This window comes from Macrotis lagotis, chromosome 6 (assembly GCF_037893015.1).
Source record: "Macrotis lagotis isolate mMagLag1 chromosome 6, bilby.v1.9.chrom.fasta, whole genome shotgun sequence".
Taxonomy (NCBI): Eukaryota; Metazoa; Chordata; class Mammalia; order Peramelemorphia; family Peramelidae; genus Macrotis; species Macrotis lagotis.
In genome coordinates, this window is record NC_133663.1 from 218863641 (window position 1) to 218889518 (window position 25878).

At 36.2% G+C, this 25878-nt stretch overlaps 1 protein-coding gene across 1 annotated transcript in view; it reads left to right on the forward strand.

Annotated features, from left to right (window-relative positions):
• LOC141491396 (ephrin type-A receptor 6) overlaps positions 1-25878 on the forward strand; it is a 1165986-nt gene that overhangs the window by 1123533 nt on the left and 16575 nt on the right. The window contains exon 16 of the mRNA XM_074192302.1: positions 19164-19357. Within this exon, the coding sequence (XP_074048403.1) occupies positions 19164-19357 (194 nt within the window). The remainder of the gene's footprint in view (positions 1-19163; positions 19358-25878) is intronic.

A 25878-nucleotide genomic window follows, 5' to 3' on the forward strand; every position in this document is an offset into this window, starting at 1 on the left:
TCAAGGAGCCACAGTAAGGATCATGCAGGACCTGGCTGCATCAACATTAAGGGATCAAAGGGCCTGGAAAGAGATATTTCAAAGAGCAAAGGAGCTTGTAATGCAGCCAAGAACCTACTTTCCCACAAAGCTGAGCCTTCTCTTCCAGGGAAAAAGATGGACATTTAACAAGATGGAAGAATTCCAAAAATTTCTGATGAAAAGACCAGAGTTAAACAGAAAATTTGGACATCAAACAGGAGGTTCAAGAGACACAAGAAAAGGTAAAAAAACAAAATAGTGGTGTTAAAAGGGAAAAAAATGCAATCCAGTAAGTTGAAACTGGCTATATCCCAGCATGGGGGGAAAAAAGATTCTCATAAATCTTGAGAATTGTAACGCTAACAGAGAGAATATACCTAGCCAGAAATGATGGACGTTCATGACCTATCCATGAGACTGCTATCTAAAGAGATGCAACTGGCTTTAACCCCACTTGGGAGAAAGACCCTAATAACTCTCAGGAATTTTGACTCTATTCGATAGAATATACTGAATTAGAAGGGACAGACACTCAGAATTTTCTATGACTTAAATAGAATGATCTAAAAAACACTACCTCCCTAAAAAGGGGGACAGGAAAGAGACTGGAGGAGGGAGGGGAGTGAATGGGGTAAATCTCATTACACTAAGAGGTACCAAAAAACAGCCTAAGGTAATAGAAGGGAAAGAGGGAGCAGAGCAGAAACTCCTGAATCTTCTTCTCATCAGACTTGGTTTAAAGTCAACCTACACATACTCAGTTAATTTATAAAACATCTAAACTTTGAAGTATTAAAAGGGGAAAAGGGGAGGGGGGCAGAGAAAGGGAAGTGGAGTGGGGGGAAAGGGGGAAATAACAAAAGGAAGGGAAGGAAAAAGGGAAAGGGGAAAGGGGAAAGGGGAAAGAAAGGGGAGGGTGTGATATAGGAGGGCAAACACACTGAAGGGGGTGGTATTCAGAAACAAAATACTTGGGAATATGGATAAAGGGGGGAGAAAGGGGGAAAAATACAAATGGAGGGAAGATAGCACAGAGGACAATAAAGAATTAATAATCATAACCTTGAATGTGAATGGAATGAACTCTCCCTTAAAACATAAGGTAATAGCAGAGTGGATTAAAAACCAGAATCCTACAATATGCAGCTTACAAGAAACTCATTTGAAGCAGAGAGATACATATAGAGTAAAGATAAAAGGTTGGAGCGAAACATATTTTGCTTCAGCTGAAGTAAAAAAAAGCAGGGGTAGCAAAAAAGAAAAAGAAATTGAAGGAATTCGAATTGGGAGGGAAGAGACAAAACTCTCACTCTTTGCAGATGACATGATGGTCTACCTAGAGAATCCCAAGAAATCATCCAAAAAACTACTGGAAACAATTAGCAATTTTAGCAAAGTTGCAGGTTATAAAATAAACCCTCATAAATCCTCAACTTTTCTTTATATGTCTAGCAAGATACAGCAGGAAGAGGTAGAAAGAGAAATCCCATTCAAAGTAACCTCAGACAACATAAAATACTTGGGAGTCTATTTGCCAAGACAGACTCAGAATCTTTTTGAAAACAATTATAAAACACTTCTGACACAAATTAAGTCAGATTTAAATAACTGGGCAAATATCAACTACTCATGGATAGGTAGAGCTAATATAATAAAAATGACAATTCTACCAAAACTAAACTATCTGTTTAGTGCCCTACCAATCAAAATTCCAAAAAATTACTTTAATGAGTTAGAAAAAATTGTAAGTAAATTCTTATGGAGAAATAAAAACTCAAGAATTGCCAGGAGCTTAATGAAAAAAAAGTGTAAAAGAAGTTGGCTTAGCCCTACCTGATCTAAAATTATATTATAAAGCATCAGTCATCAAACCTGTTTGGCATTGGCTAAGACATAGAGTGCTGTACCAGTGGAATAGACTAGGTGTAAAAGTAGGAGATGATTACAGTACTCTGCTGTTTGATAAACCCAAAGAGTCCAGCCACTGGGATAAAAACTCCCTCTTTGATAAAAACTGCTGGGATAATTGGAAGTTAGTATGGAAGAAACTTAGAGTAGACCAACACCTCATACCCTTTACCAATATAGGATCCAAATGGTTATAGGACTTAGACATAAAAAAACAATACTAAAAGCAAATTAGAAGATCAAGGATTAGTTTACCTGTCAGACCTATGGAAAGGGGAGCAGTTTATGACTAAGGAAGAGTTGGAGAACACCACCAAAAACCAATTAGATGATTTCAATTACATTAAATTAAAAAGCTTTTGCACAGATAAAACCAATGTAACCAAGATCAAAAGAAATGTAGTAAATTGGGAAACAATCTTTACAACTAATGATTCTGACAAAGGAGTCTTTCTAAAATATACAGAAAATTGAGTCATATTTTTAAAATAAAAAGCCATTCCCCAATTGACAAATGGTCAAAGGATATGCAAAGGCAATTTACAGATGAGCAGATCAAAGCAATCCATAGCCATATGAAAAAATGTTCTAAATCATTATTAGAGAAATGCAAATTAAAGCTTCTCTGAGGTACCATCTCACACCTCTCAGATTGGCCAATATGACCAGGAAAGATAATGATCATTGTTGGAAGAGTTGTGGGAAATCTGGGATACTATTACACTGTTGGTGGAGCTGTGAACTCATCCAGCCCTTCTGGAGAGCTATTTGGAACTATGTCCAAAGGGCAACAAAAATGTGCATACCCTTTGACCCAGCAATACCACTACTGGGTCTATACCCTGAAGAGATGATGAAAAAGTGTAAAAACATTATTTGTACAAAAATATTTATAGCAGCCCTGTTTGTGGTGGCAAAGAATTGGAAATCAATAAACGTCCTTCAATTGGGGAATGGCTTAGCAAACTGTGTTATATGTATGTCACGGAACACTATTGTTCTATTAGAAACCAGGAGGGATGGGATTTCAGGGAAACCTGGAGGGATTTACATGAACTCATGCTGAGTGAGATGAGCAGAACCAGAAAAACATTGTACACCCTAACAGCAACATGGGAGTGATGTGCAACCTTGAAGGACTTGCTCATTCCATCAGTGCAACAATCAGGAACAATTTTGGGCTGTCTGCAAAGGAGAGTGCCATCTGTATCCAGTTAAGGAGCTGTGGAGTTTGAACAAAGTTCAAGGACTATTCCCAGATACCTTATTGTTTGTCACCTCTTAGACTTCTCTTCTCTTCTTTAAGGATATGATTTGTCTCTCATCACACCCAATTTGGATCAAGGTACAACACGGAAACAAAGTAAAGACTGACAGAGTGCTTTCTGTGGGGGGGGGGAAGCAAGATGGGGGAAAATTGTAAAACTCAAATAATATCTTTAATAAAAATTAATTTAAAAAAACTAATTGAAGCTTACTTTAGCAAAATTGCAGGATATAAAATAAATCCCTCACAAATCATCAGCATTCTGTATATCACACCAAAATAGAAATATTTCATTTAAAAATCACAATGGAAAATGTGAAATATTTAGAAATATACTTGCCAAGAGGATGAGTGAAGGTTGAAACTTTTTAAAAATTCAATTCAAAAATTCGTTTACTTGACTACTTATAACAGGAGGTTTGTTAATTCATTATTATTATTATTATTAGCTTTCTCAATGGGGGAGAGGGGAGAGAAAGGGGGAAGTTGGGAGGAAATAATGATGGACCTTCATTTTAAAAAACTAAAATTTAAAAATTTAAAGGGAGATGGAGGGAGGAAAGAAGGTATGAAGAAGGAAGAAAGGAAAGACCGAAGAAACAAGAAATTCAAGGTAAAGCAAGACATTCCAGGCAGGGAGTAAAAGTATAGAGTATAGTTTAAGGAACATAAAATACTGCAAAGATGATAGAAAAAAGCAATATCAAATAAGAAATAAGAAAAGTTTTCCATATTATAGAGAACCGGTAACCATATCAGGCAGTTCTTATTTAAAAATAAATTACACATTTACCTGTTTCTTTGGAAGAAAAATTGTACATTTAAAAATCATAGATCCAGATCTAGAAGAGTTCTTATAGGTTAACTAGTAAATTCCTTTTTACAGAAAAGGAAACTAAAACATGAGACTTGCCTATAATCTCTTTGGAAATCACTAGAAATCATTAGAAATTCTAATATTTGAACCCATCTCAAAAAGCTGTGTTTTCTATCATACTCCACCCTCTCCTTTAGTTCTATTGGTGTCCATGAGCTACTTTTTCTGCTTGTGAATTAGGTTTTGGTGTGTGTTGATTTGAGTTTAATGTAGTTCTTTTCTAATATTCTTTTATCAAATACATTCAATTTATTGAATAACTATTCCCTTAAAAGGAGGACAGTATAATGGCAGAAAAGCAGCTTCCCTCCACAAAAATAAACAAATAGATAAATGAATAAATACATACATCAAGCAAGCAAGCAAGCAAGCAAGCAAGCAATCTCAACAGATTTTTAAAATGCCTCAAATTGAATCCTGATTGGGAATTGGGTCTGATCAGGAGCCCTCTCTGAAAGCTTTCCTTCACCCAGGGAGAGCTTGTGCACCTAGTCAAGAGGAATATATGCGGGTTCATTTATCAGTGGCAAAAATCACAGAAGAGGGTAAGAAAGGAGGGTAAGAAAAGGCTTAATTTTAATTCACAAGTTATTGCAAAAGTTCACAAAGTAAGTTGTTTGGAGGAGCAGCAAGATAGTGAGTTTCAATAGAAGTAGTGAAGTTAAAGAAGAAACAGCTATAATTTGGGTCTGAACATCAAGGACACGTAAGAAGGAGGAAAGAGAAACAACCACAAGACAGTGACTGGACTTTGAACAGCATGGATGCAGCCCACCTCCTGTACTGGGAGAACTACAACAGGATTGTTTTACCATATTGAAGAGGAAAGAGAGGGATCAAGGAGTAACCCAACTGGACATGACTGGAATCAAGCATAAACCTTGGAAGGATAAGGGCCAGACAGACTGAAGAGGGGGAGGGGGAGAGGGAGGGGAGGGGGAAAGGGAGTGTGGTTGCTTTCTATTATTTTAGTGAATTTACATTTGAGAAGAGGTTTGAACTGAAGTAAGAAGAGGAAGTCAGAGGCCCACAGATATGAGAGGAAAGGCTAGACAAATATTTCACTGATATTTGATCTTCACCAGTACCCAGACATATACCAGGGCACTTTAAAAAGTGCCAACTGGCAGTTCTGTTGCCCAACAGCCCATTCTGAGTCATAGATCAAGGGCAGACTGAAAAGGGTACCTGTAAGGGTGGGAGAAACCGGAGTGCACTGGTGGGTGTCAGGAGAGAAAAAGGAAGCTTAGGGAAAACTGTCTCATATAATTGGACTATTTAAATAGACATCTATCCAAACAAGGAAGCAGGTCTAATAAGAGAAGTGACTGACACTTGAACCCCACCCTCACCTGCACTGGTTAAAGGAGGAAAGAACACAACACACACACACACACACACACACACACAGAGTTTTTCAAAGGAAATATTTAGAAAGAGGGGATAAGGGAAATTAGAGGGAGTGTAGATTAAGTCTTTTAAAAAGTTCCAAAATGTAAAAAAAAATTGTAGTTATTTTTGAGGTAAAAAAGAATGGAAATTTGTAAGGGTATATACATATATATATATATATATATATATATATATATATATATATATATATAATTGTGCTTTAAGAAATGATGAAGGGGATGTTTCAGTGATATCTGGAAAGATTTGTATGAACTGATGTGTGATGAAATGAACAGAACTAGGAAAACAATTAAAACAATGACAACAGTATTGTTTTACCATATTGTAAAGACTAATAACTTTGATTTAGAATTTCTTACAAATACAATTCCAGATGACTAATGAAGCAATATACTACTAGGTAGATCCTATGGAGAAACAGCTAGATAGCGATTTTCTTAAAGGACAGTCTGATTAGCAGAATTTGAGGTTAATAAAGGCTACAGTGCTTAAAAAAAGAAAAAAAGAGAGCTTAGATCAACTTAGATCCAGTCACATAAAGCTTGGGCCATATTGTTCCAGCAGCATGGACCCAATCTCCCAATTAAGTTGGATTCAGCTTAGAAAAGAGAAGAGTCTATGCAACCTGGATGGGAGTCAAGGAAAAGAAGACTACTACCTAGGAAAATTTTTGCTTAAATGTATTTCCATAGTGGGTGGGACAAGAGTGGTACTTGAGGAGTGATGTAGCACCAGGCTCCAGGTATTCTCCAATTCCCATGCCCCAAGAGCAGTCTCCAAGAAGTAGCTAAGACAGCACTCACTGAGCTGTTCATTAGTACTACTCCTTCTCCTGCCTCAAAGGACATGACCAAAAAGTAATGAAGAACACCCTCGCCCTGCCCCTCCCCCCAGCACAGCTCTGTGTCTAGAGTTCCCCTGCTACAGGTGATATTTAAGAGTCATGGGCCTTTTATCTACAAGATATTACTAATTCATTTATTAAAGAAAACTAGGCTCCTCTAACTTTTTTTCAAATGATTTGTATTTTCATCAGGGATGGGAATTCCCAGTTTGAAGAACCCTCTTCTAATATAGATTGTTGTCTTCTCAGTAACTTATTGGTTTAAATAATTGCATATTTCACAGCAAGTTGAAATGTCCTTTCTAGGGTGAGGCAACTAGTATGAATCAAAGAGAGGACTCAAACTGTGAGAAATTAGTATTTTCTCTTTTATTTAATAACTAATTATTGCATTAGGATGAAGGATTTTCCCAACTGAAGCCAACCAGTGTAGGAAATCTCAAAGATTTACTCAGGCAGGTCAAGATCTAAGCATACTGGAAAAGAAATTCTAAAGATACTAATGGGTACATTCCTATTCATTGTATTAGTTCAAGCAGTCTAGGAAGTGTTGCTTCTCCCTTTTGTCAGGTGGCTGATATGGAAATTCATGTCTCTTTGATCAAAATTTGGGTGACCCAAGTCCCATATGCCAACATGTCACATAATTCAGCCTCTCACTGCAATATTCATTTTCTCATTAATTGTTAGCCAATCAGAGTTGATTGCCATCCCTCAGGAACATCTCCTCTTCAAAGGGTATATAAGGATGTAAGTCTATCACCATGAAGGGGCTTTAGTTTAAGAGAGAGACAACCCAAATGTCGATCCTTTTATTATTAAATATGTTGGCCTTATAACCAAAATGGTTAAATTACTCTTGGAAATTTTTTTGTTATTGTTGTTTTTGGTTTTGAGTCAATGGGGTTAAGTGACTTGCTCAAGGTCATTCAGCTATCCACTATTCCAAAGGATATACTACTTCATGAACAAAAGTTACCCTTTGGAAACAGCATCCCTAAGCAGGAATTTTTTCACCTGAAGAATGCTGATACAAGGACAAGTGACCTCAGTTGATGGATAAAGCAGAGAGAAACCCAGGGAAGAATTGTTGGAGAGGAGGTGCCACTAGGCAATATTAACTCTGTTGTTTCAAAGTACTGAAGGATTACTTCAGTACTCTCTAATTTTTGGACCCTGGAAGAACTCAGAGGTTTCTCTTCTGAAGAATGATAGCATGAAGTTGCATAACTCTCAATGGTAATAAAGTACTCTGTTTATACAAAAGTCTATTTGCAGTCCCATTGAAACATGGCTAAATAGCAAAAGGAAAGTAGGTCATAGAAAAGAAGAAAGGTGATTTATTCTTCCAACTAGAGCTTATTTCACCCCTGGGAAGGGAATTGGGTCTACTTTCTGAGCTCAGAGCCCCTGAGGGAACTCACCAGTGTCTCACTCGCCCCAGAGGAATGCCAGACCCAGCCGCTGCTGCCCTCCTTGAAGATGAAATTGGCTTTTCTCAAGTGGGTCTGCTTCCAAATTAGGCATCCTGTGACAATATAGCATTGTGGGAGACTTGTGATTAATAACCACAGAAAAGGTGGAGATATAGGAAATCATAGTCAGCCTGGGACATCTCAACCATTCAACTACTGTGGAATGCTACACCAGGTCAGAAGGAAAGGAGACTAGAATCTAACTGGGACCAGTTCTTTACCCACTGAAGTCACTTGGTATAGAAACTGAGCCTAGTGAAAACTGAATTCCCCACTATGGTGTGGGCAGAGGCAGAAACAGCTTTGAGTTTCAGTCTTCAAGGGATTTGCCATCAAAAGAATAATAGGAGAACAAAAGAAAAAAAAGACTGAAGTTACTAAAGATCCCAGGAAAAAATTTTATTTAAAGCTTTGAGTGAGTAGAGAAATCAACAGGCTTAATAACAGAAGGGAAGATGATATCTAAACAAACCAAGAAATCTCTGAATAAACATAACAAGACAAAGCAAAATGAAGCAATGGGTGATGAGGCAGGAAAAACTTTGGATTTCCAAGAGAGTATGGATTCACAGCAAGATGTTCCTGAATGGTACAAGAGAGAAAAATAAGAATCTTCAAAGAAGAATGCATGGCTTGTACAGGAGAAATAACTGATGGAATTGAAAACTTCAATCTGCCTTAGCAAATCTCTCCAAAGAAATAAAAGAGAAAAAGCTTTAATTTTATGAGGAACACAAACTAAAGAAAAAAATAAGATATATAAGTACCATGAATGAAAGAATAAAATTTTAGAATAGACAGAAAGATAACAAAGTAAAGATAACAAAGATAAAGTAAAGACACTCTTTTTTTGGAAAAGAAATGTAAAATAAGTTATAAAAGTAACAAAATAAGTTATAGGAAAGAAGGGAGAATTTTAATCAACCAATGAAGAAAGAAAGAGAGGAAGTATTAAATAATGGAAAAGGAGAATGGAAAAGGAATTAATAAGTTAAAGAAAATCTAGGAGAAAGGATTGGGATAAGGAGAATAGAAGAACATTTATTTATTTATTTGTTTGTTTGTTTGTTTGTTTGTTTATACATGGCTTTCCTTTTTTTTATTTTGAGTTTCAGATTCTTCCCTGTCCACCCATTGAGAAGGCAAGCAATATGATACCCATTTTATCTGTGAAGTCACTCAAAACATTTCTGTATTTGCCATGTGGGAAGATGGGGAAATAAAAAATAAAGAAAATGAAAAATGATATTCTTTCTCTCTAGGGAGGTATTTAGCATTTTTCATCATAAGTCCTTTGGAATTGTTTTGGTTCATTGTATTAATCAGAGTAGTTAAGATTTTCATAGTTTACTATTATTATCAAGCCATGTTCTTGGTACTATCTTCTGCTAGTTCTGCTCACTTTAGATTGTATGTCTTCCTATTTTCTGAAACCATCCTACTTATCATTTCTTATAGCATAATAATATTCCATCACAATCATATGCTAGAACTTATTCAGCCATTCTACAATTGATTGGCAGCCCCTAAATTTACAATTATTGGCCTCCACAAAAAAGAGCTGCTAGAGATTTTTTAGTTCGTATGGGTCCTATTCCTTTTTCTTAGATCTCTTTGGGATACAGACCTAGTAATGGTATTGCTGGTTAGAATGCACTTTGGACATCATTCTAAACTGTACTCCAGAATGGCTGAACCAGTTCAAAACTCCACCAGTGCCTCTATATTTAGTGCCTCTATATTTCCACATCCATTCCAGCATTTGTCATTTTCTTTTCTGTCATATTAGCCAATTTGATTAAGTGTGCGATGGTACTAATTAATGATGTAGAATATTTTTTCATCTGATTATTGATAACTTTGATTATTTCCGAAAATTACCTGTTCATATCTTTTGACCATTTATCAATCGGGGAATAATTGGAGGGAGGAATTTAAGTGTGAAAAGAACTTATGGAGACAGGTTTCCTTAAAATTAAGCAAAAATAATATCTTTAAAAAAGATTTTTTTATTCCAATTCTGAAAAAGAAAGCCATATTAAAGACAAAAAATATAAACCTAACATAGCTTTACATATGGATGGACTAAATAATCTCATAAAACATAAAAGTTACAAAACCTCATACAAAACAAAAACTTTATTAGTCTTGTTAAGAGTTTATTTTCTCTTCATCCTTTTTACCCCCATTAAATAAGGGTGAGGAGAGAGGAATTAGAAAAAAATTGGGCAATGTAGCAACAAATCATATCAATAAAAAATGTTAAAGTGTTTTAAAAAAAGAAATTGAAATTTCCAGGTAATTATTATATGAAAATAATTTGCAATCTTTTTAGTGCCTACCTACTTCTCTCATTTTCATTGGAACATGCTTTCAAATGGTCCTACACCCCCATTTCTTCTTGAATCTGATGTTTCATTATTTGCCAAACTTTTTACACTGAAAAAAATTTGTGATGAAAAATGAAACAACAGTACTATCCTCTTGCCCCCATCACCACTATCACACAATTTTCATTGCATATTTTGGTTGATGTAGTTATTATATCTTTCAGTTTAAGCACAAAGAAAGTACATTAGCAGTGCCACTGGGCATTTTGTTTCATTAAACTAAATTTCCAAAAACAAATAAATCTCACATGCATCCTCAAAAGAAGACTTGTGTGGTGGAGGGACTTTTACTTATAGATCTTAACTGTAGTTAGAAACTTATAAGAATAAATTGACTATATATGTTTTTTTCCCAAAAACTAAGGGGGGAAAAGAATGCAAAGACAAGCAAAAATATTATCATTTTTCATTCATTTGATGGGCTACATTTCAGGTACTGGTAACATTACAAAAAAAAAAAAAAAAACACGTACATGCACTACTCTCAGGGCCCATGTAGATTGTGTACCTTCCAGGATTATCTCAGCATCTTTTATTGTTTGATGCATCTGGGTTTGCTTTGTTTAATAAAAGGTACACATCACTTGCTCTGATTCCCAAACTGTCAACAAAATTCAAAAACTCATTAGATTCAGCTAGCACAGTACAATTTGCTATGTGTGCTTACTGTGGCTTAGACTGTTTCTAAGATGCTAAAGATTGCAGTGTAAATGACAAGTATCCAGTGAGGTTTAATCTATAATAAGCAACTTGATTTTATATAATAATTTCTGATGAGAAGTTAATACTTTCTGTCTTTTAAAGATATACCTTTTCATTTTTTCACTTTGTTTTTAATTTTCTTATTACAGTTGTAAAAAGGTATAGGCCCTCATATAACCTTTCCTCAGAGCATGATAACATTAAAATATCATACAACTCAGTTGTTAAAAAGGGTTTCCCAGTTCATTATTGCCTTTTTATTACCTTAAAAAAATTAGGTCTTCAGGTCAAACACCATGCATATTTCTGGTTCCTCATAAGTGGTAAAACAGAAAATACATTATAAAGCAATACTTTTCTTAAAATGGTATTAATTATGGGGGGGATCAAACTAAATTGGTCTTTGTTCAAACTTCTTCACATATTTGACTACCTTGATTCATGTCTTTGTTAGCTAGGTTTTCCATGATTTAGTAGAAAAAGCCTACTAACTGTTTGATTCTGAATCACTTAATATCTCCAAGTCACAGTTTCTTCATCTGCAAATGAAGGGGTTGGACTATATACCCTGCTGAGGTCCCTTTTTTGGCTTCTAAAGAACCAATGTTAGATCCAAAGTCTAAACTACTGTACCTAAGGTCTTCTAAAAGGGCCCCTTAGATTTTGGACCTACACTCAATCCAAGTCTCTCATGAAAGGGGAGCTAGACTCCTTTATCTAGCCTGGAACCACAGACAAATTATTTAAAGCTTAAGCTTAGGGTCATGTCTAGTGTTTACCCAAAAAAGGTAGATTTTAAAAGTCCTCAAACATTATTAAATATGGTACAGGTATTTAATTCCTTCAGATGAAAAATTCTCACAAGAGTTCATTGACCCATCTTAAAATAGGATTCAGTAAAATAATTATTGTTATACTTATCACTTGAGAGGCTAATATTTAAAATTCATCCAAATATAAGGTAGTTTATGGGATCTAAGATTAGGAATTTTTCATTTGTATGGTAAACAGCCTAATTCTGTATAGTAAAAACAATTCTTGGTACAGAAATTGCTGGTTAAATGACCAGAATTAGGTCAATCCCCTTGTTTAAGGTTAGATAGGTTGAATGACTTGTCCAAAATCAAATATTTAATCACATTCTTTTTTTTGAAAGATTTTTTTATTTTGAATTTTACAATTTTCCACCCAATCTTTTTTCCCTCCCCCACCCCCCACAGAAGGCAATCTATTAGTCTTTACATTGTTTCCATGGTATACACTGATCTAAGTTGAATGTAATGAGAGAGAAATCGTATCCTAAAGGAAGAAACATATAGTATGTGATATAGCAGAATTACATAAGATAACTTTTTTTAAAATTAAAGGTAAAAGTCTTTGGTCTTTGTTCAAACTCTGCAGTTCTTTCTTAGGATATAGTTGACATTCTCCATCGCAGATATTCCCAAATTATGCCTGATTGTTGCCCTTTTGGTATGAGCAAATACAGTAAGGTTGATCATCACTCCCACATTGCTGTTAGGGTATACAATGCTCTTCTTGTTCTGCTCATCTCACTCAACATCAGTTCATGCAAATCCTTCCAGGCTTCCCTGAATTCCCATGCCCCCTGGTTTCTAATAACTTTCAAAGACAGGATCTGAAAGTAAATCTACTGGTCTCAAAGGTTAGGACTTTAACAACCTTATAAACCATAATACTCCTAAATTCACTGAAAATTCATTGAAGTTGTATGCTCTGAAAAATTATTCTTGAACAATCTTCAAATTTGTTTCCAATAGTCCCTATTTAAATATTAAGTATTTTCTATACAACTTTTGAATAATTGTCCAAGAAATCATATTTGAATAACTTAAAAATTATCATTTTGCCTAGTTATTAAATTAAATCATGGAATACTTTGCCACTCAGAGAATTCAAGTTGAGGGTCACTTAAATGACAATGAAACAGTGTGTGGTGAGAATGAGTAGGCCACAAGGAATTACTAATAAATTATCATGCAAGATACTTGATAATAGTATAATGATTAGAGAAATTCAGCATTGAAGTCAAAAAGAACTAGGACCAAGTATCCTACCCTTTCATATGCTGTTGCTGCTACTACAACTACTACTACTACTACTACTACTACTACTACAACTATTACTACTGTTACTACTCCTACTACTACCACCACTAGCAATACCGGTACTCTCAACAACAACAACAATAATAATTGCTGGAATTTATATAATGATTTAAGATTTACAAAGCACTTTTTTATAAATGAAGAAACTGAGGCAAACAGAAGGGAAGTGGCTTGCCCAGTCAAATAGTTAGAATTTGAATTTAAGTCTTTATCCACTACATAATCTAGTTTCCTAAGGGATGCTAGTCAAGTCATCTAACCTTAATTTGAGGATGTTCTGCTAAAGGAAGGTAAATTTTGATCTCAATATCCTTGCCAGATACATTGGGGTTTATCAACTAGATTTCTTTCTTTAGAATCCTTCTTTAAAGTACCAAAATCTCTTTGGTTCTCATAGATTGGCCAGCAATGGGTCCCAGGTAAAGTCCTTCTTGTTTCTATTTTGGCAAGAAATCCTGATGGTCTTTCCCTTCCATTTGATTTTTTTTTGAATAGGTAAAAGAGGCCACTCTTCATCTCATTTCTTTCTTACATTGCCTTAAGCACTTATTAGCCATTACCTCAATCAAACTGAAAACTAAGAAAGACCTTAACTTAAAAAGGTCGAGGTCTCCTACTGCATTCAGGGCCACCTCTAATTAATCTTATCCAACTATATTTCATTGAGGTTATATGCTCGGAAAAATAATTCTTGAGCAATAGTCTTCAAATTTGTTCCCAATAGTCCCTATTTAAATATTAAATATTTGACTATCTTTCACTTAAATCCAATTCCCTTGCAAGTCATGAAATCACTTTCCTGATGTCATGATCCTCTTTGAGAACTAAGGGCAAACAATAGCAACAGACCCCAGGTTGCTATCTAAAGCTATAAGGTGAAGGATAGTTGATGATTTGAGTTAAGGAATAGAATCAGAAGCTCCTTCCATCAGAATAACAGTTGTAGGGTTTTTTTTTAAAGTCACATGAAACCATCATCATCAGCCATAAAGCAAATATCATCAAAGAGATGTATGATTTAAAAAAGGTGGACCGTTGATGAGTAAAGCTAGGGAGACACTTCCAGCCAAGATGGCAGAGAGAAGACAGGCACAGTTCTAAAGTCTCCTGATCTTTCCCCATCTATGATATGAAACACACCTCTTAACAGAACTCCGACCCATAAAACCCAGAAAGAAAAGCCAGGAGAAAGAACATCTACCTCAGGATTTGTCTTCCACAGCCATGGGTGTGTCCGGGCCCAGAGGGCATATCAGCCAGATCAGCCTGATTAGGGGCTGGATTGGAGCCCCGGGTGCCTGAGGGCCCCAGTGCTGTACCTGCTTTATCAGCGATGAGGCTAGACCACAGGGGCTTGGGTCTACTAGGGAGCAGAGGCATTGGTGTTGCTACTGACCCTCTGGAGCTTGCCTACAGGGCTGGAGGGAGAGTTCCTGTGCAGGAGAGCTGCAGACATCATCCTGGGCTCCTGGGTCTGAGAAATTCTGAGTCCAATGCCTCCATTGCAGCTGAGGCCTCTTCCTAGAACAAACACAATTACATACTACTTCTGCCCCAGGCACAGGTGTGTGAAGAACCAGCCCAGCTGACAATATGGAGAGGGAAGACCTCACCCCAGGGTAAAGCCCACCACTGATTGAAGGTAAAAGGATTTAAAAGCTTCAATCACTACCTTCAGGCTAAGGGAGAAGGCCTCAATCAAGATCACAGACACTCCAGAGAAAGCAACCAGCACCTCCTACTGGCCAGCTGGAGAAATTTTATTCACTGAGTAAAGCCTATAGGGATCCCAACAACCAAACCTCTGTGAACCAGCCCCTCCCCAACTCAAGGTCTTAGCAAAATGAAGAAAGGTCAGTGGGAAGATGGATCCATAGAAAAATTCTTGGAAGGAAAAGATCATAATTCAGAGAGACCTAGAACCTCTGAGGAGAATATGATCTGGTCTCCAGCACAGAAAGACTTCCTTGAAGAAATAAGGAAGGAGTTTAAAAATCAATTGGAAAATTTGGAAATAAAAAAAACCAAGAGAAGATTAACACCTTGCAACAAGAAAACAAATCATTGGAAAATACAATTGGACAAATACAAAATGAGACTAAATCTCTCAAATCCTCAATTGGGCAAATGCATAAAGAAAATAATTCTTTCAAAACCTCAATTGGTCAAATGGAAAGCTCTTTCAAAAGTAGAATTGACCAAGTGGAAAAGGAGTTGCAAAAGGTAAATGAAGAAAACTCCTCCCTAAAAAAAAATTAAAAAAAAGAATGGAGTTTGCAGAAACTAATGACTCCATGAAATAGCAAGAGCAACAAAATCAAAAAATAGAAAAAATAAAAGAAAATGTAAAATACCTCATTGCAAAACCACTAACCTCTAGAATAGATTGAGGAGGGGCAACCTGAGAATTATTGGACTGCCTGAAAACATTGAACAGTAAAGCTATTGAAAACTAATGGACAGCAATATAATGCTCACACATCATCAAAAGAAATAAAGGAAGTCACTCAATATGTTGGGGGGACCCTCAATTGAAGATTTATGGAAAGGTATAAACAAGATGAACATAGAATGGGAAGCTATGAGAGTTATGATCCACATGGTTAATGTGTCCACATCAATGTCATAATAAAGTTATCAACATACTAAAGTATTAAATTTGAATCCATGTCTTTATGTTGAAATCCAATTAGCACATTGACCAAGTGGAATAGATAGACCTGGAAGCAGGAAGACCTGAATCCAGATTCAGCCTGAGATACCTACTATCTATGTGACCCTGAGCAAGTCACTTAACCTGCCAGCTTCAGTTTCTTCATCTGTATAATAGAGGTAATAATAACAATAACTTGTGTCTAACAGGATACCTAAGATAATGTTTGTAAAGCACTTTGCAAATCTTAAAACACTGCATTAATGTTAGTTATTAATATTATTAATATTTTATTATTTTATCTCCCCTAATAGGAGGTAAGGTTCCTGAAGATATCAACTATTTTATTTTATAGTTTAGATCCTTAGCAACTAACAAAATCCCTGGCACATACCACACTTTTAGTAAATGCTAAAATTGATTGATTGATTGATTGAAAATGATTCACAATGGAACAATAACTTCTTTTTATTTTATAAAAAATTACCCTTTTGCAACAATTTTGACACATGATTTATCCTTTAATATGTCCCTATGCTTGTGATCACTCAAATTATAAAACTGGTTAGAAAATTGATGAAAAATATAAATAATATTTACTAATGGAACATTTGGCATAGAAAATATAGGAATCCTAGTCTGGGTAATATATGCTGGTTATACCAACATTGTATATTATTCCTGTTATCCAAAAAGCTATTATTTTCTCAGTATCAGAGAGGTCTACCTGACTCCTTTTCATTATTGCTACTTGCAAATGTCCAGTAAAATAAACAGATGCTCTCCCTCCTCCTCCCTACTTCCTGGCTTCCCTGGCTTCCTTGAAGTTCCAACTAAAATTTCATCTTCTACATCTTCTAGTAGCTTCCTTTTGTTAATTATGTACTATCTTTCCTGAACATAGCCAATAAATATTGAGTTTATTTGTTCAGATGTTTTCTCCCCATCTTTGCTCTTTTTTGTATCTCCAGAACTTAGTAGGTACTTTATAATGTTTACTGATTGATTATTTTATAAGCAGATCCAAAAGTATTAACTAAAGAAAGAACTTAAAATGATGGAAAATAAGTGTGTTTCTGTTAAGATTTTAAATATAAATAATGCTTCGTCTTATGTACATTTGGGAGTCTGCAGAATGAAGTAGAAACTCTGGTTCTCAGTGAAAGTTCACTCAAGTCATTATTTCTTTATAATTGATAAGTGTTTTTTTTTTCAGAAGATATATTCTGTACCTCGGTTTTCTAAGATAAAGATATTTGCTTCTCTCTTGACTTCCTGATAATGTAAAGAGAATAAAACAACACGCAGAAATTCTTTTGAGAAATTCCAAAATAACTTTCTATTTTAAATTATTATTATACCCATATAGAAACACAGATCCAAAGATGACTCTCAGGAGACAGACCATGTGATTTTTCATGAGCTAGGAAAAACATTTCTTGTACCTGTTACCACTTCCTCATATTCTAGGACTCTTCTTGCCCTGATTGGATTGTAGAAGAGAGTGAGCTCTCAGATATAAGTAGGGTGATGGCAGCAATCCAAGTCTTAGCTGGCCCAAAGAGAAATGGAAGAGTGCCATAATAGCATGTACTATCAGGATGAGGGGAAGCCAATAATGAATGAAGAGGAGATGAAAAGTATAGAAAGGAAAAGGAATGAGGACTGGTAAAGGCAACCTATAGATTTTATTTATAAAAGGACAAAAAGTAAATAAATCAGAGCCTTAGAAGAAGTAGAATTTCACTCAGATGACTTTATGTGTGGTTTGCACAGAACCTATTAACTTTGTGCTGACATCTTTACTAGGCAAGAGCCACTGAAAATAGGCTTTGAGGATTTTTCTTTAATGTGAAACAATAAGTTTTTCTATCATTTTCACCAAACTTAACCTAACCTTACTATTCAAAGTATGATGATATCCCTATTTTGAGCAACTGTTGGTTTTTCATGCAAAAGGAAGAGCCCTGTTTCTGGGTTCAGAGGATATGGGTTCAAATCTTGCCTCAAAATTACCAGTGCAAATTTGAAAGAAATTTAAATTTTGTTAACACCAGCTTTCTCTTCTGTATGATAAAGGGGATAGATTATTGACCTCCAGGGGCTCCTCCAGCTCTAGGACTATTATGATCTTCCCCTTATAGAATTCGGCAGATTCTGCTATTTATCTTACAATGCTCATGAACTTTTTCTTTATTTCAGACAACAGACACATACACACACATAATTTCTATTTTTTTTTCTTCTTTACTTCTTTTCTGTGCTTATCTTTAATTGTTCCAAGAGCTGTAATTTTTGTCAGTGTCATTATTAAATTAATCCAGCTTGTACCCTACTAAGATTTAGTAATAGTCTTTGAGAATTACTGTGGCCAAAAAATTCATTTTGGCTAACTAGGCAATGGCCTTCTCTGAACTTAGCCAAGTTGATCCTTATCCAATAGCCATACAATCAAAACTGCACTCTAAGCTTTCCCAGTTGATGAAACTTGCCAGTCACCTTCACAGTACAATGAGGCAAAGGAAGATTTCTGTAAAGGGCTCCATGTTTCTGAGTACCTAATATAGTCCCTTCACCTACCATATGCAAGGTGCTCTATTAGGGAAGAAAGATACAAAGGCGAGAGAGAGAGAGACAGAGAGACAGAGAGACAGAGAGAGAGAGAGAGAAATCTCTCTTGGAAGGGATACAACATATGAATAAATAAAAAAAAATTACTGGTCTTTTTTATTTATGGAAATGTGGTGAAGTGACTTGCCCAAGATCACACAGTTAGGTGTCTTGAGATCAAATTAGAACTCAGGTCCTTCTGACTCCAGGGCCAGTGTTCTATCCACTGCACCACCTAGCTGCCCCTAAAAACTTATTGAACTTTTGAAAAGGGAGAGAAACACTAAAAACTGGAGTCTTAAGAAAGAATGCATATGAAATGACATCTGATTAAACCTTGAAAGAAATTAAGGATTCTATGAGGCAGAAGTGAGAAGTTGTGCTTTTTGGTTTTGGAAAACAGACTATGAAAATGCATGAAAGTTGCTGATACAATGTCATTAGAGAAAAAGTAAGTCAATAAGTCAATTGTACTAGAACATAGAATGGGGAGTAATATGAAGTAAATCTGGAATGTTTAATAAAGTCAGATTGTGACGGGTTTAAAGGACAAACATAAGAATTCTAGAGGCAAAAGAAGCCACTGAAATTTCATGAGCAGGAGAAAGATATGGTCAGACCTATCCTTTGCAATGATTACATTAGCATTCACAAGAAAGATGGATTGGAAATGGGAAAGACTAAATATAGAAAATATAATTAAGGTTTTGTTTTAATAGTTCAGGCAAGAGAGATTAAGAATGTGAACTACCCTGGCAAATGTAGAAAGGGGGACTGATTTGAAAGATGATGACTTGTGCCTTGTAGGCATTTAACAAATGCTTATTGAATGAAATTAAGTGAAATTTAATAGACATGTTATTTTTGTGTTTAGGTAATTTTGTCCATTGAGGAAGGCTACAGACTCCCAGCTCCAATGGGCTGCCCAGCATCACTCCACCAGCTGATGCTCCACTGCTGGCAGAAAGAGAGAAATCATCGTCCAAAATTTACTGATATTGTCAGCTTCTTAGACAAACTGATCCGAAATCCCAGTACCCTTCATACTCTGGTGGAGGACATACTTGTGTAAGATGCAAAAAGTTGTTCTTTTTCCTTAAATGTATAATTACTTCCAGGACAAAAATAGATAGAGATGAGAAACTCAGTTCTATCATCAGTGAGTTGCCAACCTTTTGGATCTATAAAGCACATTTTATTTATCAGCTGAAATTGTAAATTGTTAGGACTATAAAGAAAAATGGATTTTTTTTTTGCACAAGAAAGCAGTTTACCTGGCTTTTCTTCTTTCCATATCTAATCTTTCTGAATTGCTTTCTTAATGTTTTCCCACATGGGCCTTCGATATTTATACATTCTTTCACTATTTACTAGTATTTTTGTGCTTTTTGTAATGGAATCTATGAGTACCTTAATCCCTCTTATAATTTTCCTGTCTATTCCATGCCCTGTCCATCTGTTTGAAATGGAAGGTTAAACAGGGGTAATTTGAAACTTGGCTAGAAGTAGGAATATTTCTCTGATGGAATGGTCTCATTCTGCTCCCATTAGCTTCCCAAGAAATAGTGAACATAAAGTAAGATTAAATGATGACACTGAAATGCCATTTTAAAAATACTAGCTTGAATTTAGAAATTTCACTTACTCCTCTCTGAAACAAGTCATGGGAAAGAGTATACGATGGAAGAAAACTATCCATTCAGGTGAATTCTTATTGTGCCATTTAAATTATTAATAAATTTGAAATATTTTCATTTACCCAATAACAAATGAAAATTACATAAAAAATCTCCTAACTAAAGAATTTTAAAACTCACTCTCTCTATACAGGGGATGATTAACAAAATATGGAGACTGTCAACTTTAGGTCACAAGTTCAAATCAATGCCTGTTTTTAGTGACAGAAATGTTTAATGCTGTTCAAGACCTACTTGAAATTGTTCACAGTTCAGTGCTGAACACATAGGAGTTCAGTGTCAAACCTTTAATTGGCAACCTCAGCACTGTGAAACCAAGCATGAAATAGCTAGAGATATTAAACTATTACACCAGTCTATCTTCCCGAAGAATTTGTAGTTAAAAAGCAAAGGCACGACTGAAGGCCAAAATAAAGGACAATGACTACAGATAGTTAGGAGACTTGGGGGTCTAGTCCCTGTATTTCCTTTCATTACTTCTATGACCCTTAACTTCTTATCTTTAAAGACAAAAGTGATATTATCTGTCCTACTTATTCCATAAGCAATATAGAATTAATGGAGAGCCAGTCTCACAATCAAGAAGACTTGAATTTGAGTCCTTCTTCCTCTGAATATTATATTGTGTGAGCCTGAATAAATCACTGAATAAATACCCTCAAGAAAATGTATGAGAATTTAAGTTGTATAAGAGGAATCAGTTCCCTATTTGAGTGAAATCTTAAATTTCCTCAAAAAATAATTTTACATTGGGGTGGCTAGGTGGTGTAGTAGATAAAGCACTGGCCTTGGAGTCAGGAGTATCTGGGGTCAAATCCAGTCTCAGACACTTAATAATTAGCCAACTATGTGGCCTTGGGCAAGCCACTTTACCCCATTTGCCTTGCAAAAACCTAAAAAAATAAGTCTACATAAAATGATTATTATAAAGATAAAACAAGACAAAAGAGAAAAAGCACAAGTATTTATTATGGGTCAGGCACTATGATAAGGACTTTATATATATCATATCATTTGATCCTCACAACAAGCTGGGATTATTTATCTCCATTTTATAATTGAGGAAACTGTGGCAAACAGATTGCATGACTTTGTCAAAGTTCACATCACTAAGAGATTTTTGAGGCTGAATTTGAGCTCAGGTCTTCTGATTCCAAGCCCAGTGCTCTATTTATTCTGCCATCTAGTAGTCTCAATAATAATCATCTACAATCTCAATCATCTACCTTAATGAAGAATGTTGGTATATATAATCAAAAATCATAAGCCAACAGTTTTAACTGGCATCTGGAAAACCCTACTATGTCCCTATTTCCCATTAATTGATTGCTACAGAGGCAAAGAGTCAAAGTATATAATTCATCCCTTCTACATTGTGGGGGTTAGAGGCATGGTGCCCCTGCAATCTGGAAAACCTGCATAAAATTTTTTGACCCTCCCTTCCTGCTAGAGAAGAAAGTCTGAATTTTTTCTTTTTATAATGAGGTATTTTAGTACCCTACTGTAAAATTTGCATATATATTATACAATACTCTTCATATAGTTTGTGTATTTCTGAGTTCCTAAACTTTTTTCTGTATTGTCTACTGGCCTTCAGGTATGATCTGTGGTTTCCATAAAACTCCCACAAAATTCTCATTTAATTTCTTAAACTTGACCACAGTATGTTGAAATTGTTTTTTTAATTTTATTTAAGGGTTAAGAGTGACTTACCCAAGGTTACACAGCTAGGAAATTATTAAGTGTCTGATACCAGATTTGAACTCAAATCCTCCTGACTCCAGGACCAGTGCCCTATCTACTGCATCACCTAGCTGCCCCCTGATATATTGAAATTGTAATAGGAAAAGTCACAATGGGAAAGAAATAACTAAAAGAGTATTTCCTCTGGGAAAAGGGATAATTGAATCCCTCCCTCCAGTAAGAAAAGGAGTAAATATCTTAGTTAGATTTTTTGATTGTTTTTGTCAATGGAGTTAAGTGACTTACCCAAGGTTACACAGCTAAATAACTGTTAAGTGTCTGAGGTTGGATTTGAATTCAGGTCATCCTGACTCCAGGACTGGTGCTCTATCAATTGCACTATTTAGTGCCCTTAGTTGCTATTTTAAAGGTACTAATGAAGGGACTGAGACGAAGATAAAACAAAAAGAGTACAAAAGCTAATACCTGGGGGCAGAGCCAAGATGTTGACAGGAGAAGATCCCCTCTTAGATGCTCTCTCTCAAAACTTATAAAATAAGTTTTGTAAATAAAAATTCTAACTAAATTTTCAAGAGACAGAACCCACAGAAGGATCCAGTGAGGCAATTCTCCAGACCAAGGTAACCTGGAAAATAACAGAAAGGAAAGGCTCCATTCCACAGGGTTGGAGGGGCTGCAGCCAGAGTGAAGTAGCTTCAGCCTCCCAGAGGCAGCCCCAGCACACTGGGAGCCTGTCACAGCAGTGTGGGAAGTTTCTTGACCTACACCCCAGGGGATCACCAGTCACAAATTGGAAGATGGGGGGGGGTGCTGCCAGAGCAAGCTGTGAAAACCAGCCCTCAAGGCACTCAGTGAGTCATGAAAAACAGCCCTCAGGGCACTCAGCAAGCAGCCCAGATCCAGGAACCAGAAGCAAGCGGAGTCGGTAAGCAGGAGCCCCTAGGAAACTAAGCCTTGAGTACTCAGCCTAGGTAAGAGGGGTGGAGAGAGACTTCTGAGGTCTGTCCTCTGTTCCTGGAACAGGACTCTGGAGCTTTGACCGCATTCAGATCCTGATTGCGCAGTCTAGGCCCCTCATAGAACAGCAGCCCCCCACACACACACACACACATCAGCCTCGTGGCAGAGGGGTGTGCTTGTGATCATTCACAGACCAGGAGGGAGGACAGAGCTTCACACACACACTGAGATACTTGTGGGGGGGGGGGTGTCCCAATAATACTCAAAAGCTCAGGAAGTACCCCCCAAACAGGCACAGGCTGGGGAAAAGAGTAAACAGAGAAAAAAGAGGAACAACACTGAGAAATACTTTGTCTATGATCCCAAGAAGGAGCAAAACACTCAGTCAGAAAATGAGGATGTCCAAGCTCCTGCATCTAAAGATTCCAAGAAAAATGGAAACTGAGCTCAGGCTATGACAAAGCTCAAAAAAGATTTTGAAAATCAAGTGAGGAAGATAGAAGAAAAATTGGGAAAAGAAATGAGAGAGATGCAGGAAAAAACATGAAAAAGAAGTCAGCAGCTTAGTTAAGGAGATCCAAAAATATGCTGAAGAAAATAGCATGCTAAAAACAAGCTTACGCCAAATGAATAAAACAGTTCAAAAAGTTATTGAGAAGAATGCTTTAAAAAGCAGAATTGGCCAGATGGAAAAATAGATAAGAAAGCTTTCTGAGGAAAACAAATCCTTCAGATCTAGAATGGAGCTTAAGGAAGCTGCTGACTTTACGAGAAGTCAGGACACAATACTTCAAAACCAAAAGAATGAAAAATTAAAAGAAAATGTGAAACATCTCTTTGAAAAAAAAACTGCTATCTGTATACAGATAAAGAGCTGTGGAGTTTGAACAAAGTTCAAGGACTATTCCATTTAATTTAGAAAGAAAAACATATCTTATTGTCTGATCTTGTGACCTCTTAGAGTTCATGTCTCTTCCTTAAGGATATGATTTCTCTCTCATCACATTCAATTTGGATGAATGTACAACATGGAAACAAAGTAAAGATTGACTGATTGCTTTCTGGGGGGGAAGGAAGTAAGATTTGGGGGGGGATTATAAAACTCAAATAATATCTTTAATAAAAATAAATTTAAAAAAACAGATTCAGAAAAGATAATTTAAAAATTATTGGGATACCTGAAAGTCATGATCAGGAAAAGAGCCTTGCCATCATTTCTAAAGAATTCCTATTGGAAAATTGCCCAGATATGCTAGAAGCAGAGGGCAAAATAGAAATGGAGAGAATCCAACAATCTCCCCTGGAAAGAGATTAAAAAAAAAAAAACAACCTCCAGGAATATTATAGCCAAGTTCCAGAACTCCCAAGTCAAAGAGAAAATATTACAAGCAGCCAGAAGGACACAATTCAAATATCATGGAGCTGCAGTCAGGATCACACAGGACTTAGCAGCAACTACATTAAAGGCTCGTAGGGCTTGGAATATAATATTTCGGAAGGCAAAAGAGCTCAGAATGCAACTGAGAATCAACTACCCAGCAAAACTGAAGTCCTCTTCCAGGGAAAATGATGAATTTTCAATGAACCAGGTGAATTTCAAATATTCCTGTTGAAATGGCCAGAGCTGAACAGAAAGTTTGATCTTCAGGTACTGGACTCAGAGAGCAGAGGAGAAGGGTAAAATATGAGGAACTTAATTATGATGAACTACATGTATTCCTGCATAGAAAAATGATACCGATAATACTCATAGGAAACTTCTCATTTAATAGAGCAGGTAGAAGGAACTTTTATGGATGAAGCACAGGAGAGAGCTGAGTTTGAAGATATAATATATTGTAAAAATGGAGTCAATGGCTAAAAGGGAAATGTAATGGGAGTAAGAGAAAGGAGAAGTAGAATAGACTAAGATATTTCATATAATAATTTTTTTATTACAATGAGCTATTGCAATGATATTGAAGGGATAAAGTAAGAAGAGGAACCTTCGCTCTCATCAGAGGTAGCTCAGAGAGGAAACAAAATATATATACTCAATGGGGTATAGACATCTAGAATAAGAAGGAGAGAACAGGGATGGGCAATGGGATGTGAGTGATGGAGGAGAGGGTGGACCATGGGGGAGAGTGGTCAGATATGACACATTTTTCTTTTTTACTTCTTGCAAGGGGCTGGAATTGGATGGCCTGTCTGGGACCAGAGGGCTGGGTAGCTGCTGGGCCTTAGGGGTGGTAGGTGGCTAGTGATTAGTCTACTGTGCCACTTAGCTTCCCTACAGCACATTTAAGAAGAGGGACAGAGCAAAAGGAGTGAGAAAATATATTGTATGGTAGTGGGGAAGTACAAATGGAAGAAGCTGCAGTCAGCAATGGAAACAGTGGAAAATTATGGAATTAGCTAAAGAATGTTATCCACACACGACAGAGCTTGTGGTGTTGGAATACAGACTGAAGCATATTTTATTATTATTATTATTGTTGTTGTTGTTGTTGTTGTTGTTGTTGTTGTTGTTTTGTTGTTTTGTTGTTGTTGTTATTTGTGGGGGGAGTTGCAGGGAAAATGGGGTTGGGTAGCTTGCCCGGGGTTACACAGCTGGGTGATTGTTGGGTGTCTGAGACTGGATTTGGACCTGGGTGCTCCTGACTCCAGCACCGGTGCTCTGTCCACTGAACCACCTGGCCACCAGTATTATTATTGTTGTTGTTGTTATTATTATTATTATTTTATTTTAGGGGGGTTTGGTTTTTGCAGGACAGTGGGGTTGGGGTGGCTTGCCCAGTGTTGCACAGCTGGGTGATTGTTGGGTGTCTGGGGCCAGATTTGGGCTTGGGTGCTCCTGACTCCAGGGCTAGTGCTCCATCCAATGTGCCACTTAGCTGCCCCTATTATTATTATTATTATTATTTTAATTTTTCCTCTTTCCTTCACTTTATTGCTCATGAGGTTCTATATTTTTGGGGGGGAGGGTATATTATGTTTAGTCTTAAACAAGAATATTTTAATAATATATAAAAAGTCATTTGTACAAAAATAAAATAAATATAAATTAAAAAATAAAATAATAAATTAAAATTCCAAAACAAAAAGCTAATACTCAAGCCAAGTCAAAGTCTTTGGAGTGACCTAAAGGTTTCCAGATGCTAGAAGTCTGTGTTTTTATGGACTATTGTTCATGACAGAAAGGTCTATATAACAGAATAGAAAGCTCTAGTCACAATGATACAGTAG